The 19,461-nt window shown below is 34.8% G+C and overlaps 1 protein-coding gene across 1 annotated transcript in view; it reads right to left on the bottom strand.

Moving 5' to 3' along the window:
• BCKDHB (branched chain keto acid dehydrogenase E1 subunit beta) overlaps positions 1–19,461 on the bottom strand; it is a 239,140-nt gene that overhangs the window by 42,617 nt on the left and 177,062 nt on the right. Inside the window, exon 9 of the mRNA XM_007456624.1 lies at positions 17,110–17,196. Coding sequence (XP_007456686.1) covers positions 17,110–17,196 — 87 coding nt within the window. The remainder of the gene's footprint in view (positions 1–17,109; positions 17,197–19,461) is intronic.

Raw genomic sequence — 19,461 nt, 5'->3', positions numbered from 1 at the left:
TTTTTTTTAATTCCAGCCCTTTAAAAATGTCATTCATTGGCTTTCATTGTTTCTGATTAGAAATAAGCCACCATTTGTAGTGTAATTCCCTGTATGTGATGTTTTAGTTTTTTCTCTGGCTGTACTGTCTTTATCTATAGATTGTATCTATGTCTTTGGATTTCCTAGCTTTCTCCTCTCCTTCAATTACAACATAACCTTTGCAACGATATTAATATAATGTAATTGAGGACCACTCTCATCATCATTTGAAAGAGATAAAAGCCAATATAGAACAATTAAAAAGAAAATCACATACTGAATTTCTGTTGAATGATTACTGAGTTAGTGATTAAAATTACAGGAAAATTTTAATCATATGCCACCAAATGTAACAGTTATCTATGAAACTAAAAGAGAATTTTTTTCTACCTACTTTCATAGTTACATAAATCAGCATAGCTATATTTATATCACAAGTTCTAAATGTTATTCAAATATGATATTAAGAGAAAGATAAAAAAAATAACACCACCACCATAAGAAACTGCAGTCACTTATCCAGGGCATTTTTGTCCTATCTGGACCAATTTTTCTATTTTTGTTTGCTCTGTAAGATATTCTGAAGCTATGGTCAGAAGTACATGATTTTAGCCTCATGTTTTTTTGACCACAATTACATTCATTCAAGGAACAAGAAGGTCCCTGAGGAAAGAGAAGAATGAAGGGGGCAAAGAGGGTTAGAAAATAAGGAGTTAGGGTTTCACTGTAAGGATGACGGGACACCATGGGGACAAGGAATTGCCGTGATCTCATCTGCACTTTGAAAAGGCCATTCCAGCTACTCTGTAGGAAGCACTTATGAAAAGAAAGTGATAGTTCAGAGAAGAAAGGTGGTGGTTTTGACTGAGGTAGCAGAGGTACTAAGTTAAATGGTCGGGTCAGAGACTTGTTTTTAGAGTTGTGCTCCTACTGGTGTAATAAATACAGGGTGTAAGAGAAAGTCAGGCATTTATGAGGCTTCCCAGGCTTTTGTCCTGAGGTAGGGAACACTGAGAAAACAGTAGTGGGTTTGAACTTTTTTTTTTTTTCCCTTTGAGACACTTACTCGACAGCCCGATTGAGATAGGAAGTAAGCAGTTGGAAATTTTGGAAAATGGAGAAAAGGATAAAGGAGAAAATGAAAATCATTCATAATATATTCCCTCTACCAAGAAATAAAAAAACATCTGCTAATATTTTAGAATATTTCTTTTGAACCTTACTAAATGGATTTGAAAAGTAACCTTCTTTAAATGATTTTACCAAAGAGTGACTATAAAAAGCAAATATATATACACTACTATGTATAAAATAGATAACTAATGAGAACCTACTGTTCTTCCTTGAGTAGCACAAGGAAGTCTACTCAATGCTCTGTGGTGACCTAAATAGGAAGGAAATCCAAAAAGGAGGGGATATATGTATACATATATCTGATTCATTTTGCTGTACAGTATAAACTAACACAACATTGTAAAGCAACTATACTCCGAAAAAAAAAAAGAGGCAAATATAATTACAGTGTACAGCAGAAGTCCCTTTTGATGATAGTTATTTAGCATCCCATGGTTTCCCTGAAAAATCCCCAAAGAATTATCCATCAATAAAAGTAGTAATATGTGGAATAGTATGTCATCCCTAAAAATAGTCAAGTAATCTTTCTACTATAGCAAAACAAGATGCTGTATGAACTGACCAACTAGACCAAGTGACAAATTATTTGTTAGCTATTTATCACTTAAGATTACAAATGATCACTATTTGACAAAAATTATTATTATCACTATATTTTGTTCACTCCTTGATCTTTCTTGCAATTAATCAGTGTAATTTGATGATTACTTTACCTGCTGATATAATGGCAGGCTTACCCTTTTTTTTTTTTTTTTTTGGCGGTCCGGGGCCCTCTCACTGTTGTGGCCTCTCCCGTTGGTACGCGGGCCTCTCACTGCTGTGGCCTCTCCCATTGCGGAGCACAGGCTCTGGACGCGCAGGCTCAGCGGCCATGGCTCACGGGCCCAGCCACTCCACGGCATGTGGGATCTTCCCAGACCGGGGCACGAGCCCGTGTCCCCTGCATCGGCAGGCGGACTCTCAACCACTGCGTTAAAAAGGCTTACCTTTTTAACGAAGGGACAAATTCAACATTGTACTGTATAAAACCCTTAAAGGGCTCATGGAATCAATGAAAAGATGACTGTTTTTAGCTAATATTTTAGACTACACAATGAAATTTAAAATGCAACCATATTATTTTAAATGCCTTACTAGAATCATTAAAAAAAAACAAAACACTCCAAGAAACTCCCCTCCCTCACAAAAAAAAAAGGGGGGGGGGTTTGAAAATTTTAGAAATATACATATCGGCCATTCAATAATTCCTTAGCAATGAGGATTTATGCCTAGTTTATGCCTTCTGTCCAAGTTAGGAAGATAAAGTGTATGACCATCTTTTTTCCACTACCACCTCAAGTCTTCTCTGTTTCTATGACAAGCTTCCTATCCATACAATAGGAAATGAGAATTGGTGGAAATGAGAACAACTATTTTAACAGTTGGGCTATTAGACCAACAGGCGTGGGTCTAATTTCCCATCTCCCTACCAGTTCACCTCTCCTTAGCCTGACATGGAAGCTGGAACTCTATGGTCACTTACTGTACATACTGAACATTTCTTTAGATAAATGTACCCTAATACAAACGTCTGCTCTATGTGATGTACAGGTGACCAAGGGCTTCATGAAAACCAATGGAAATATGAAATTGCACTTAAAATGCTTGACTTGCATACAGCATGATCAATATTGTCACGGGTGATAATACTCCACTCCTGTGACACCAAAAAAACACAATAAACTTTCACTAAGAAAAGCCTTCACTAGTAACAAAGGACTTTAGATTTTATCTATGAAACAGTTATCAATTTAAAATGTTATCGACAACAGAAAGACTGTTGGCTTCACATTTGTTAGGCAAAGGACTTTCAACAAACTAGTAGTCACCTGATAAGCCCACAGAGCCTTCCCAGTATCTCAAGGGAAGGATCTCTATTTGTTTAACATGGAATTCTATCCTCTCAGAAAACATTGTTTTAAGGCTGTTTGTCCCCCAGGAAAACAAATTCATTAGCCAGGTAGCAAGTGAGCCAAGCCATCCTTCTAAAAGAACCTTTTTAATAGCAGTAACACAATGATGACGTTAGTAATAACTCTGCTTTACATTCTTAGCTAAAAGGTGCTTCATCAGTGAACAGCAATATTTTGTCCTAATTTTCAGCAACAAGGCAAGCAGCAAGAAAAGTCATACTACATGAACTTTTCAAGTACTTAGCAAATTTCTTCAAATGGCATAATCAACATTTCAAAATGGGATTTTTTTTCCCCCCTCAGGACATTTGTTCTGAGGGAAAAAAATGAAAACCCGGCTTATTCTTAGGAGAAATCATTTTTAAATGTTTTATGGACCCCACTTGTTTCTTTTCTTCACTTGATATTTGGAAAAGAATGTCTTTCTTAATTATGTGTCAAAATGATCCCCCTCATTTCAACTTTAGCAAATTATCCTCTAACAGCATGATTAAAACTACTGTTAGTTATGCTATCCTCGGAGGAAATTAACAACGTAGGCAGAAGTTTCATATATAACACCCTATTCCATGATACCGTTTTAAAAAACCATTGGTTAAAAAGTTAATTCATATATCCTTTGGTGGGAAGCCCGCACACACTTTGTACTGATAGACAATCCACTTTAAAAATGCTTTTCAAATGGTATTAAGTAATTCCATAATTTTTAAAAATATCACTTTTGATCAACCATGTGAAAAGAAAATACATGCCTACATCCAACCTTATTCTTTCACCTTCTTCCAACATTACAGGGTACTTCTGATTCTTGCTGACTAGGATGGAGAAGGTTTTCGTAAGCACACACTGCCTAGAATGATGCTTAGTTAGCCCATGGTGAGAGCAGAATCATAGCTTTGCTGCAAAGATCGATGGGTTTGGTGAGACCAGCATGGAGAATACTAGAGAACACTATCAGGAAAAGCAAATAGAAAGAAAGAAAGGGAGGGAGGGAGGCCAGAAGGAAGGAAAGGAGAGAAAAAAGATTCTGTGGTTCTCTGAAGGGCTAAGAAGGCATCCAGGTGGCATCCTCACCGACAGGAGGATTTAGCTTCACCTGTGGCTTCCATGACTCAATGTAAATCAACATCCTAGTTTTGTAAAGTACATGGGTTTTATTAAAATGAATACTGTATTTAACTTATTAGGTAAATTGACAGCTGCATACATAATAAAACATTCCATCATATTAAAAGACTATTTTAGCAACATTTGTATATTACTTCATTATTTCTAAGGTGCCTGAACTATGTTTTTGGAACTGCCACAGGAAAGCTGGTTTTAATAAAGTATAGGACTGTGTGATGTTGGAATATTACTCACAAAATACATTCAGCTGGGTCTGCTGCACACACTTCGGTAGAAATCTATGCCCAGAAAAGTTCACGGTTAAAAAAATAAAGCATAAATTTATTATCAGAGTGCAGAGGCTGAAGATTCTTCCATAATGAGCTGTAAAGGTAAGACTAAATTTCAATTTTCTTAACTGCTAATATAGAAATAAACATTGGTACTATTTTTAAAAGACAAGCAGAATAAAGGAGAAAAATGGTGCTAGAACATTTAAAAATACAAGCCATCTCAGGGAGAACTGAGATTGACTGGTCCAGAAAGCATTCAATAATACAGGCATAGCAAGTATTTTATACTATCTGTATTCTAAGCTCTGAATTTAAAATTGGACCAGGACAGAAACGCAGAAATGTAGTTATTATGAGGTTAAACTAATCCTATCAAAAGAGAAAATAATCAGAACTTGTTTTAAACAATAGTACATTGTGGATGTTATAAACATGAATTATGAAATGTTAGTCATCTCAATGCACTTCTTAAAACACAAATATTTAAATGCTCCTAAAAGTGTACTCATGAATTATCATTTTCACCTAATAATTTTGATAAAGACAAATTGATTCTTGGTGCCATCTGCAATATAAAACTATGATCCTTTCAAGGATTAAAAACAGAAAGGTATGCCTCTTCAAACGGATCAAGAATTAAAAATAAAGTCCCTTCTTCAACATGACTTTAAAGAAAATAATCAAATATTCAACACTTCCCCAATCAAATGCAGTTTTTTCAGACATTTCTGCAAATTAAAACAACCTCTTGAACACTTTCATTAACAATGATAGATTTTAAAAATCAAAACAGTTTTAAACTAGATGATTTCTGCTTATAGCTTTCATTTTCAACTGCTTGTTTGGGTGGTTAAGTGCTGATTGTAACTTGTCTTAATTTTCACCAGTGTTTAGATTCAAATTGAGCAGAAAATTCATTAGCAGTAGTTAATTTCTATTTTCATGTCTATTTTCAACTCAACTGTGTTTTGGCGAGCTATGAACTCATTCATGGAAAGAGATGATGGGCCTTTTAACAACATGTACACTAATTGGAGCTATACATTTAATTACTTGAGATTACCAAAATAAAATGAGTTTTCAACAACAGCAACTTTACTGCACACCAAGAGGAATGACAAAGTAGCTGAGAAATTTATTTCTATCTCCAGGAGGCCACCCAGCCCCTTGTTGATAGTGAACACAATGCTGATAAAACCTGCCTAAAATTTCTTGCCTGACTTAATATGCTTCTCCATATTTGCCTAGGACGTTGTACAAGGTGGCCAAAAGGATTGGCCACAACATGGATACAGGCTCTGCTGTCTCTCATTTACAAAAGTTTAAATAACCTTATTGCAGTTTGAAAAATATTAAGACAAGGTTGTACATTACAAAATGATTTTTTTCAATACAAGAAACTGTTTCACACCAAATAAGGAAATGAAATATTTTAAATCAATTATAATTTTCTTTGGGAATACAACCAGATATTCAAGAATTACTGCTTCAAAAGGCAACTACAACTCTTTAGGTGCTGAAATACAATTTAAAGGTACCATATCATAGAAATCACTAACTTGTAAAAAAAATTTTTTATTTTATATTGGAGTATAGTTGAGTAACAATGTTATGTTAGTTTCAGGTGTACAGCAAAGTGTTTCAGCTATACATATACATGTATCTATTCCTTTTCAAATTCTTTTCCCATTTAGGTTATTATGGAGTATTGAGCAGAGTTCCCTGTGCTATACAGTAGGTCTTTGTTGGTTATCTATTTTAAATATAGTAGTGTGTACATGTCAATCCCAAAACTAACTTTTAAAAGAAAGTAATGCTTTCCTTTTGAGAACCTATTTTACTTGTTGAACAGTCTGTTCATGCTATGAAACTTCATTGGTAACTATTTAAATGTAAATGTCTTCTTTAGCCTCACTAGACAATTAGGAGGAGGAAAAAAGCAACACTAGATTATTCAAAAGAAATAACACTTTGCCGAAAGGACGCGAAATAGAAATTTGAAAGACAACGGCACATAATATCAGTGCTCCTTTCGGAGGTTAACTCAACAAATACAAAGCGAATTATTCTGGTGGGGTTAGGGGACAACAAATTGGAGTGGTGATATACAAAAGGCCAACAGTCCAGTCTAGCAGGTTTTGAAACTAGGAGTTTCTGTATACAACGTAAGGCAGCAAGGTCACTCTTCAAAGAAACTGCTAACAACAGTGATGCCTGGGGACAAACAATTCATTTAAATTATTTATCAAGTACCTGCTTAGTGCCAGGCAGGGATCTTAGGCACCAGGCTTACAGGAGCAGACATGAAGCTTGCCTTCTATCGAGGCAAGAAGGACACTAAATAAATCAATGAGAAACCTGCAGACATTTCAAGGGCTATGAGGACAGGAAGACAAAATAATGTGATGGAGGAAACCTCTGCATTATGGAGCTACTGCAGATGCAGCATCGGGGACCCTCAGTGGAGGGGCTATTTCCAAACTGAGGTTACTGGAGAACCCACATACTCCTTTAAATAACATCTACCTCGTGATTTAGGACTACACTTTTATAACATAACCTTTCAGTTGAGCACATTTACTTTTAAACATTCCAGCAGAGTTAATTTTTTCCATCCAACTGGCAGATCAGTTGGTCTTAAGAGGGATGGACAGGAGTGATCTTGGGACACCACCAAAAGGACACAACAAAATACTAACCAGAGGTTACAAAACAGGGAGAAAAAAGTGCAGGAGGTCTGGTATGAATGCACCTTTGAATTCAAAGGGGACTACTTCTGACTGGAAAAATAATGACTGTATGAGAGAAACTGAGCACTTTATCATTACCCAGAGAGATGGAATGTGGTTGATCTTTTTTCTGACTGGCTTACATCCAGAAAGGTTTCAAAAAGAATGATAGCGATCCATCGTAAAGCTAATACCAAAAGGAGGGAAGAAAAATAAGCAGGGGACCCAATGTTAGTATCATTACATACTAGTAATGTTAGTCTCAGTATCATTGACTGTTTAACACAGCAAAATGAAATAATCTGAATATCCCAACATTATGGTGCTTTCACTTTTATAATGAGAGCAATGAATCAAATATACCATGCATGTGGGGATAGAACTAACCTGCAGAATGGCCAAATCTATGCAGTGGGGTTTCTCTGGGTTTAAAACTATCCCACATCACGAACCTGAGTTAAGTATTACCACTATGAATGACAATTCCCAAAACTCAAACGTCCAAAATTAAGAAACACACCAACGTGAAATATGAAATTTAAAAAATCAACTCAATGAGCAAAATGAGCTTTCTTATTTAAAACAATTTAGGAAGAACTCAAAGACTTACCATGCCATGTGGGAGAGACATCTAATTATAAGAAAGCTCTTAATTACTATAAATTATGATATATGTACATAGACAATAAAGAAATTATGAGGAAGAAAATAAAAATCAACAGAACTCTTGTTTTGAAGATTTTTTTCCTATGCCTGTATCAATGTATAATTTTTCTTTTCTTTTCACACAATTGGGCAAGTAAAACACCTGCAGGCTTGCCTAGTGAGTTTTTCATTTAGTATTACATCCATACAAATGTTACAATGTTAACTATTCTTTTAATGATTTTAACAAATCCACAGTGTTCATTATAATTTATTCGACTATATTCCTGTTGTAACTGATATTGCTTCCAATATTTTATTAATCAATTGAATGGCATGGAGGAGAATGCCCTTATCCATTCTTGTAACTCCAAAGTGAGGATGCCTAGAATTCCTAGGTCAAAAGCAGAGTTTTGACACACATTACCAAACTGATTTCCTGGGAAGATGAATCAACTTCCACATTTATCCTGCGCCATCTCAACACTAAAATTTTTAAGCAGTGCCACTCTTATGGGTAACAAAGAAGACTGATATCCCGTTCTGAAATTTGCATTTTTAGTCATAGTAAGTGGTATATCATTTTATGTTTACTAGCCATTAATAGTTCTAAAAACAATCTGCCTCTGACCTTTAAATACAGGGGCTACTAATTTCCTTATTGATAGTTAGGAATGTTTAATACAGGACACATATCAATTTTTCGTCACATGTTCCAACACTTTCCCAGTTGTCATTCTCCTTTCAGTTGTGCCTGTTTTTTGTCACACAAATGTTTTTCACTTTATGCAAATACATTAATCTGTGAAAATATGATTGATCCTATTGCTTTTTAATTTTTTGCTCAAAAATTGCTTGCCCATCTCAATATCAGTTATTATCTACATTTTTCCTTTAGATTTTGTGGTTTGGTTTTCTTTTTTTTTTTCTTTTCTTCTTTTTTTTTTTTTTTTCTTTTCTTCTTTTTTTTTTTTTTTTCTGGTTCATTTAGAGTTTATTAGGGGAATAGAAAGCAAAGGGCAGATTTGAGAGAGACTGAAAACCTGATTGCTAGATGGGCTGGAGGTGGAAGGGAGAGGATGGGCATGGGGGGAAGAAGTGAAGGGAGGAGTAGGGGAGCTGTTAAGGAGACTGCCAGAGGGCTTCAAACTGAGAAAGTGGCATTCCAAGCTGAGCAAATAACACTGAGAGATCGAGCCCATTTCCAACTATTTTATTCCCCTCTCCCTTTCGTTAAAAGTCACGTTTCTTGAAATAGTGGTCTACATTTCTCGCTTTAATTCTTCACCATTCATTCACCAGCCCCAACACAATGGGGGCCGCATTTGCTTTCACCAAAGTCACCAATGTCATCCGGTTGCTATACTCAAGGTACAACCATCAGTCTAGCTGACAAACGTGGATGCATTTAATATTGTTGGCCACCTATTCCATGGTAAAAGTCTCCCTGCTATTATTCTGTAATGGCTCTCTCTTCCTCCCTTCCTTCCTTTGGACATTCCAACTCACCTTCCTTTATAGCTCTTCCTCTCTTGCTCGTAAATGTGGGTGAGGACTCCTTCTTCAGCAAGTTCCCTTCTTAAGACTATCCTTTTCCTGTGTGATCACACCCATAACCGTGACCTCAGCCATCACTATAAGATGATGATTCCTTAATCTTTTCCTATACCTTAGAATCTCTCCAGAGCTGCAGAGACACATTTTCCATCCCCACCTCAAATTCTACAAGTCTAAAATTAATTCATCATCTTCCACAGACGATGTGCTTAAACCCATTTTCCAATGATAGTCCCCAACTCAGTGAAAGGGTACCTCCATTCAAAATTCACCCAACCTAGAAATCAAGCTAAGCCTTCCCTGCCTGACTCCTACTTAATCAGTCAGCAAGTCTTTCTTTCATACTCTTCCTTCTCCTCTCTCTAAAATTCACCTTTCTCTCCAACCCCACTCCTGTGTCCTTGGTTCAGAAGACCCTTAAATTACTCAAATAGTTTTTTTTTTTTTTTTTTGCGGTACGCGGGGCTCTCACTGCTGTGGCCTCTTCCGTTGCGGAGCACAGGCTCCGGACACGCAGGCTCAGCGGCCATGGCTCACGGGCCCAGCCGCTCCGCGGCACATGGGATCTTCCCGGACCGGGGCACGAATCCGTGTCCCCTGCATCGGCAGGCGGACTCTCAACCACTGCGCCACCAGGGAAGCCCTCAAATAGTTTCTTAATTAATCTCTGTGACTTCCTGCCTCACCCCTCCCAATGCATCCTTAACATAAATGCCAGAGGTCTTTCTAAATTGTAAATCTTTCTATGTTAATCTCCTGCTTAAAACCCTTTAGTTACACCCCTTTGCCTTAAATAATGATCATTGTGACCACTGTTTTTCGAGCTCGTATTACTTCCTTTTTACTAGGGAGTTTATAAGGTGTATTTTAAATACATAAATAATGTATTTAAACTGGAATTTATATCTATGCAAGCTGGCTTTACTCTGGCCTGTCAGTTTCCTCTACACAAAAACGAATTACTTGCTATTACATGTAAGATTCTGTAGAATCTAATTCTCACCTACCTGTTGATACTTACCTCATGCTACAAACCTCACATACTACTCTTCAACCATACCAAAACCATTGTAACCCCTAGAATATCATATATTTTTTTCTGCCTCCTTATTTATATTGTTCCCTCTGCCTGAATCCTCACCCATCTTCACTCCTCCAAGAGTTAACTCAACCATCCCATCTGAGTTAGGTGATCAAGTATTTAATAATCCCATAGTCTTCTGAATACTTCTCTATCCTAGTATGTACCACAGTATAATTATCTGTTTAGCATCTATTTCTTCTACTGAACTCTTAAGTGTCTATAAAACAAGAACTCTATTTCTTGAATGAAAGGCCCAAATTAAGGCTATGCCCAGAGTATTCAATAAAGGCTGGTTGTACAAATTAATTATCATTCAGAAAATGTCTAGTAGGCCAGTGTGATCACTGTGATACTAGAATCATAAAAGGATATGAAAAATAACATTGGAAACATCGGTTTGGGCAGCTGAGGATCTTGACCTAAAGATCTTATTACTCCAGAGAAGATCTATTGGAGGTTTTTGAACAGATGATGGACAACATATGATGTGTCCTGTAAGAAAATAATGGATAGTAAAGTGATAAGACGTTAGAGGCCAAGATAAGAAGACAATTTAAGAAGCCCAGAAAGATTTGAGGAGAAATAGAATTCATTTTGAGATAAGCTGATTTCCAGAAACTGGCAGATACCCAGGTGCTGATGTCTACCTTTTCTCCCCGTTTCATGTTAAAATCCTTCCACATAAACCATTTTATCATACAAATTTCTTTTTTTTTTTTTAAGGATATAGAGTTACAGTTTTATTATTTCGATTGATTGATTTATTTATTTTTGGCTGCGTTGGGTCTTCATTGTTGCATGTGGGCTTTCTCTAGTTGCGGCGAGTGGGGGCTACTCTTTGTTGTGGTGTGTGGGCTTAGTTGCTCTGCGGCATGTGGGATCTTCCCGAACCAGGGCTTGAACCTGTGTCCCTTGCATTGGCAGGCAGATTCTTAACCACTGTGCCCCCAGCGAAGTCCACAAATTTCTTATCCTTACCAAAACTAGCATGAAATTGGAATTCTGAGTCTGAGGCCCAACAGGCAGAGCCAATCTTGAAGGTTTCAGATTTGAAGGTTTTAAGACCAGCCAGGCAAATGGTTGAGACTGCCCAGGAGAGAATGGGGAGAGGAAGAAGAGTGCTGATGGGAGAAGCCTGGCCACCTGGACACTAATGAGCAAAGGAGAAAGAGACATTGAGGGAGACAAGGTGGGGTCAGGGCAAGGGGGAGGACCCACAGAGTGAAACATGGGCTTAATCACAAACCGTGATACAGCACATCTATCCATGACGCATCCCCGGAAAGATTTAGTCTTCGGTTCATATTTATGGCCATGGAAGCTGTTTACTGAACACTTAACAGGCTTCAGGGCAAAATTCCATTTTAAAAAGCTCATCGTATATCTGAATACTGTATGTTGAACTGCTTTTCTGATGCTTTGGCTCCATCTAGATAGATGATAGTACACAAGTATGCATTTCCTGATCGCTATTTTCGTTGCTGGCAAATGCTTTGAATCACTAGCAGAATTTAAAAAAGTTTTTAAAATAGTAATAATATTATTAAATTGCAGTAAACTATTCATCAAATTACTGCCCTTATAGCTTCCTCTGATGACTCTTACTTTATCAACATGGTAATTTTATTTAAACATATATTCCACAATGTAAAAATCTCAAGACCATTTAGTACCATATCCCTCTTCTTCAGACTGACGTTTGTAAACAGAGTGCTGGTAAATTTGGTGGTAATAGTAAGTTTATAAGAAAAATATCCTTCTGCATAGTCCTTTCTAACATGAAAGAGTGAGAAAAGCAAAATTCCTTTACTTGAAAATTAGGAAAGTTTCCTTTTACACGATGATTAATGTAAACCCTATAAAACCCTCTCAAACTTTTAGAATATGATTACCTTAAAAATATATGTCTGTATGCACAGTTTCTGAGTTCTTATCCTACGAATAGAGACTGCACAGAAAGGATGGAACAATGGTATGGAAATTTACCATACTCTCCAATTGGACTCTTTATTGCAGACTTATTGCTTCCATGTGTTAAAAAAAAAAAAAAAAAATTCAAACCTTTAAGCCAACCCCAATCCCTAAAATTTTTGGCACTCTTATTAAGCACCGAATCCAGAAAGGAAAAAAAAAAAAACAACAAACATTTTTTGTGTTATTATCCCAAGCTTATCAGAGTCAAGATTTAGTTCATCATTATGGGACTGTATTAGAAATTAACAATAAAGATTGGTTTCCACAAGGCTTAAAGAAAGTACACTGCTTAAAGCTACTAAAATGCCAGGAATTATTTGGTCTTAATATTCCTAAATAACACTTATTTTGAAAATTTCATTGGAGAATATAGGATATAAATTAATTTGGGCAAAATATTTAAATGGATGAGGTTAACATATTCTTTTTTGCACAGTAAAAAAATTTTTTTTTAAGCTATGGTTACATAAAGCTGAGGAATACAAACATCACATCAAACTAAGTCATATAATTTTCCAAAACAACAAAATCTTTGCTCAAACTCCACAATGAGGTCAATGAATTAGCTAAACTCTGTTGTCTCTGCACTTTTCCACAAATCAAGTTCTTCTCCAAGTTTCGGTATGTGTCAAAGGAAAGAAGGAAAAAGTTCCCTCACCCCAAAGTGAGAACAGATGGGAATGTAAAATTAGATGGGAAGAGACAAGTGAAGCTTTGGATGACTGACCAAGAAATCTTCCCCAGAGGAGAGCCAGATATAACAGACCTCACTCAGCTTGTTCCACCTCCCAGTTTGCTTCCAAATTAATCCAATAGGAATGCAAAGCAGTTCTCAGATTCAATGGATTGGTTTTGATTTTTCTAAGCATTTATATAAATTTTATGAAGAAGCTATTGATCAATATAAGTTTACAATGTTATGTGTAATTAATATAAAATAGTCTCCTAATCACTTTTGTGATTTTCACTTACTTCAAACTGAGACTAACAATAAATATTTTTTGAAATAATAATAAATGGCTTTATGAAAAAGAGGCAACGGGCATGAAAAAACTTGTGTACACTGAACTCCTTTTATGATAGAAGAGCCATCTGCTATAAATTGAAAAGTTATATAAATAAAATATGAACATATTTTATATTCATTCTTCTCATATTTTATCTAACTAAAAATAATAAATAGTAAAGCCAGCAATACTTCCCATAGCTAGCAAAAAAAAAAAAAGTTCCTTTACTTGATATTCATTTTATAGAGCATGATATAATTTTTCTATCTAAAAATATCAATTATAAACTTAAAGAAATACTGTCTAAAATACTGTATTCTCTTCAGGATTCTTAATTTTTAATATGGGAAATAATTTAAAATTTGAGCAAAACAGAAAATGGTACTCTCAGTTTTTAATGTATTAAAACAGTAGTTTTATTGTTAATAATCATTCTCTTAAAATATTGTAATATTAAGAGCAATTTTGTAAGATTAACCATGAGCTTTTAAAGAACTATCAAATACTTTCCACAAAACGATGGTTTTGGAGCAGATTGTTTTTGCATGTGCTTACTTTCACATAAAATTTACATTTGTTGATACAATGAGAGTAACTCAGCATTTTAATCCATAGTGCTCAAACGTATAGATCATTCTCACCCCTAATTTCAAACTTCTTTAGGACAACAATGAAAAGTTCTCTATGTACCATTTCCCTGCCCTTCCAGAAAATTGCTTTCAAAATCTTAACCCTGCTTTATCTTTTTCAACGTTACAAAGTATACACAACCAAAAAGAAATACAGAAACATGAACCGTTCCAAGTGGTGAAAGCAGCTGCACCTCACACTTAAGTGATTTTAGTTTAAAGAAGCCCAGGCACTTGGATAATTTAATACAGGCTTCACTTACAATAGGGAATGAGGCCTTCCGTAAATAAGGTGCTCAATACAGTATGCTGCATTTATTGGAATATGTGCATGAAACAATTACTGAAAAGTAGATTGCATTATTCAGATTACCCTATATTGTATGCAAACATTATTACCAAAAAAGCAAACAAACAAACCAAAAAAACAAAACAAAACAAAACACAAACAAGGTGTCTAGCTTTTTGTTTCCTTCCTTGTCAATACATAAAAGCCACACAGGCAAACATTTGGAAATCCAATGTTGATTATATTTTGTTAAAATTCATTTTCCACACTTTCCATTTGTACAAGTAAAATCTGAATTAAGCAAAATCAACTGTGAGCATTTTGTAATTCTTCCTCATATTAATAAATCTAAATTCTAATTCCTCAAAATATCAAACTAAGACCTCTCTACAAATTTTACATTATTTCCTTAATTTATTTTGTGGTTAGTTGGTTGAAAGATTTAAACATGGAAAACAGAGAACATCTTATAACGAATCCAACTTCTATCTTCCTCATGGGGTGGGGGTACTTTGAATAAAGAATGCATATGTACATACTCAACATTTACTCAAGACTCCTGTCCTAGTCCCAAATCTTCCACTTAATTTTAAAATCAGGTCAATCACAAGCACTTTGAATGAGAAACACTCATCTGTTAAAGGAATCCAGTTGGTTTGGGTCAGGATTTCTCAGACCTCAGACACCCAGGATCAGTGGGCATATTTTGGGAGTCTGAGTATTATAAGGTGTGGTCTTTGTTTTGGTGTCTTCATATTATGATAAAAACTATGACCATATTCTGTACCACTTAACCACTGATTACTATCATATAATTTGATCTAGTCTTTGTTTTGGTGTCTTCATATTATGATAAAAAATATGACCATATTCTGTACCTTAACCACTGATTACTATCATATAATTTCAGGATCTGCTTTTGATACAGTGTTTATGATTTTGATGGTGTAAGCTTTTTATTGTGACTATATTTAACTCATGATATGATGTTCCCCAAACTGGAATTCACAAATGTATTCTTGGAGCCCGAGAGACAATTTTCCTTTGACACGAATCCACATATTATTCAAGACCAGTAGACACTAGGCTAGATAATCTTTCTAATTCTTTTCCAAGCTGAAAAATATGTTACATTCTATGCAGCTTATAGTAATCAATGGAATTCAAATTTAAAAAGCACGTCTAGAGAAAGTGGACTTTAGTTATAATTTCTAATTCCATGTTCTATTTATTTTCCTTTTACATTTAAATGCAAGTGAAAGTTTTGAGATAACAATAAGATGACATTCAGTGGGCAAAATGAAACAAAGCTGTCAGATAAAGTTCCATTAGCAACAGCCAGATGGGTTTAGTGGACCACATATTAACTAGGAATCAGAAAATCCCAGTTTCTTTTTACAGTTTGCCTTTGACTTGAAATACCATCTTGGTGTTAGTGATTCATTCTTGCAAGCCCCCCTCTTTTTTTCTCCTTACAGGGATACTACATTAGGCTACTCAATGAATAAAATGCAAGGTAAATACCATGTATTTATGTTACACAATGATAAGCAATATGCTTCAAATTGTAGTCTCTATAATAAGGAAGACAACAAATCTACAAAACTCAAGTATTTTCTTAATTTTGTTAGTGAAAAATGTATACCACATGTAAAAATAACAGCATAATTTTTATCGTAATTATGAATTCTTTTGATCTAGTTTTTAAAATATTTATGTTTAAATTTGATTCATTTAATTATACAATATTTATAACATTGTCAGTTCATACTTAAAGATATTTTATTGGTAGAAATCATTAGTGCTCATATATCATAATTTTATATCAAGTTTTTAACCATATACTCTTAAAGGAATTTTCAATTTATATGTATCTTAACAATAAAATCGTCTTACCACCAGTAAAGAAAAGTAAAATGTTTGCTAGGTGCAAAGATACTCTGAATTTAAAATGCATACGAACTTTCCATTTAAAATATAGTTATTTAATTTTTAATTTAAAAAGTTAGGAAAAATGAAACATTTAAGTCATCTTATTCCCATCTATGATATAAATGTGAATGAAAGTTTTAAGTAAAAATCCTCCATAAAGAGGTTTGTAGAATTTTTTCCTGATAATGCAGCATCTTAACTGAACCCTTTTTAAAAAGAAATGTTTTTAAACCATTCCTAAAGTGTCACCAATAGCATATGATTAATCAGATTAATAAATTAAATTATTGATTGTGAAATTTGTTACTGAATTTAAATTATTGACTTTTGACAGATTCATTTTTTCTAAGGTGAAGGCTGTTAAAATCAATTTTATAAATCAAACGTTTCATGATAAGATTCATCATGATAAGTTTTATTAGAAGAGAAATATCCCATTCAAATTTAAGAGTTTTCTTTTCCTCTTATCCTAGCAAACATAACTGACATTACTTTACTAAGATTATTTCAAACTTCCTTCTTCCTATTAAGGAATTTTCAGCTTTTAAGATTTCTTTTCTAGAAGATGTAATTAGACCATTATCTAAAGGACAGTGAATTGGAGTCAGACGGAAAAATGTACTTTTCTAAACAGTGCATGCTTTTATATATTGTGATAAGTAATTTTGTTCTTGGAATAGACACATGCAAATGCACAAACGCATAGACACATGCAAATGCACAAACGCTCACATCAGTGCCAAAAAGTTACTCTACCTGAACCGTTGAGCTGATCTCAGAGGCAAAGCCGCCCGTCAAGGGAGCCTCGTGACTAACTAGCAGTCGCCCTGTTTTGATCACAGACTGAAAGAGAAAAGGAAAGTCTGATGTTGAAGAGAATAAATATTTTCAAGCATATGATGGTAGTTTTGATTAAGTAATAAAAATAAATTATTTAAATCCAATAATTAAAAATTAGCAATTCAATTTTATGCCAAATAAGTTGTAACTCCCTTTCAGCTGGACTGTTCTTTGATTTTTGCACTGTTAAAAAAGTTTTCAGTAGCTAATCCTAGTGCAAAAGAAAAATGAGATTTGTAATTCTATGTATGTCGTTAAAAATGCCTTCTATTATATTTTTGTGTTATAAACTGAATGTATTTCACATTTTTGTATCTGAATATCATTATTTTCCTCATATAGCTCTAAGAATGAAAGTGCCTTTTTGTTCCTTTGGGAGTATATTTGCATATAAATAAATAGTCTTAGGACATTTTTTGTGTGGAGAAGGAAAACACAAAATAGAGTGTAAAAACCGTAGCAAAGGAAAAGCTCAAGCCACTAGACATTCAAGGAAACCGAACATGAAGAAATCACCGGGAAAGTAAAAGGGTTACAACTCTCTTCGTTCAAGTGTATTGAAATATGGTTAACGACCACAACTCCATTTTAAACTAGAAAATGTCACAGAAAATAAGGATGTATTCTCGACACTGGCTTGGTGTGGTTGTTCCCACTGTGCATGACACACTCTGTATAATAATAAATCAAAAAGTATAGCTATGATATCATAGCAGGATGCCAGTGTGGAGGAAGGTAAAAAATATTAAAACCAACAGCAAGTTACTGCTTAAAATATGTTACACAGTTACCATATTACAAAGGAGAAGTCGTAATTTCTCCTCTACATTTCTAATAATTTTGTATCACCTTCTTTAAATTCTACATTACTCTTTTAGGAACATGAAATAAAAATCTTCCAAACAGAAAACTTACAGGCAGACCTGGTTTTATTGCCCTTCACTTTACTGTGCTTTGCACATAACTGCAGTTTTTACAAACTGAACCCTGCATTGTAAGATGATGGTTAGCATTTTTTTAGCAATAAAGTATTTTTTAAATTAAGATATGTACTTTTTTTAGACATAATGCTATTACACAGACTACAGTATAGTATAAGCATAACTTTCATATGCACTCGGAAGCCAAAAAATTTGTGTGACTCACTTTATTGCAATATTCACTTTATTTTGGAGGTCTGGAACCGAACCCTCAATATTTCCAAGGTATGCCTGTATATAAATTAAAATATTGTTTTCATTCTAGGCAATTAGGGTTTAGAATTTCAAGAGTGTGTAGCAGTTTCAGCCAGCAGATGTTAAACTCCAAGATATGGCCAGTAGCCATGACAAAAATAAGTTACAGTATCTACTAAGTAAATAGTGACTTAAGAATATGAAATTTTATGAACACCTTAATGAATGCCATCCCTGCCAATGAAATATTAACCTTGGAATATGTTGGTATTTGAATTTATGACTGTGGTTAATTATGCCAATGTGAAAGTCACAAATTAAATTTCAGTGCACCTGGTTAGAAATATAAAGAGACAAAAATATTCTACAATCATGAAAAAAACAAATGTATTCTCAAAGTATTCCCTAAAAAGATGTCCTGACTTTAAGGATTGCCGATTAAAGAAACAGATTTGACAATCAGAACTTTCTTATAGCTCTGAATCCCAGAACTCTGCCACCATAAGAGCATCTAGGAATGATATAGCCAAAATCCATCCCAGCTAGAAGGTACAACCCAGCTAGAGGGTAGAAATGAGAAACAGCTATAAACATGCTGCTGTTCCCCTCAAACCCCACACAACAGAGTTGGTGCTTTTTATCTGAACTGAGGCCAATCCAAGATCAAATGACAACCCAATAAGCAACCAAGGCAAATGTTCTAGGCTTCCTCTAGCCTGCAGAATGTAGTGGGGAAACTAAGCACAGATGTACCCAGGACAAAAGCTACCAACCCTTGGAGTTCATGCAACATGATGTGTAAGCAGATAAAATCTGTCAGCAGGAGAAAAGCTAAATAAACCAAGATACATCAATACAGCAGAGTATTATACAGCCATGAAAAAGACCGAGGCCATGGAACAGTGCCCATGACAAGTTAATTGGTAAAATAAGCAAATTGTAGAATAATATGATTTCATTTTTGTGAAAAACGGACACCAGGAAACATAGCTATATATATTGAGCCAACATGTGTAAATAGTCTGGAAGGATTCATTCCAAACTATTAAAACTTGTTTCTCCTGAAGACTGACAGTGAAGGAATTGTAGGGAA

The sequence above is a fragment of the Lipotes vexillifer genome, unplaced genomic scaffold (assembly GCF_000442215.2).
Source record: "Lipotes vexillifer unplaced genomic scaffold, Lipotes_vexillifer_v1.1 scaffold1077, whole genome shotgun sequence".
Classification (NCBI taxonomy): domain Eukaryota; kingdom Metazoa; phylum Chordata; class Mammalia; order Artiodactyla; family Lipotidae; genus Lipotes; species Lipotes vexillifer.
The sequence above is the reverse complement of the archived record's forward strand: the minus strand, read 5'-3'. Positions and strand labels throughout refer to the sequence as shown.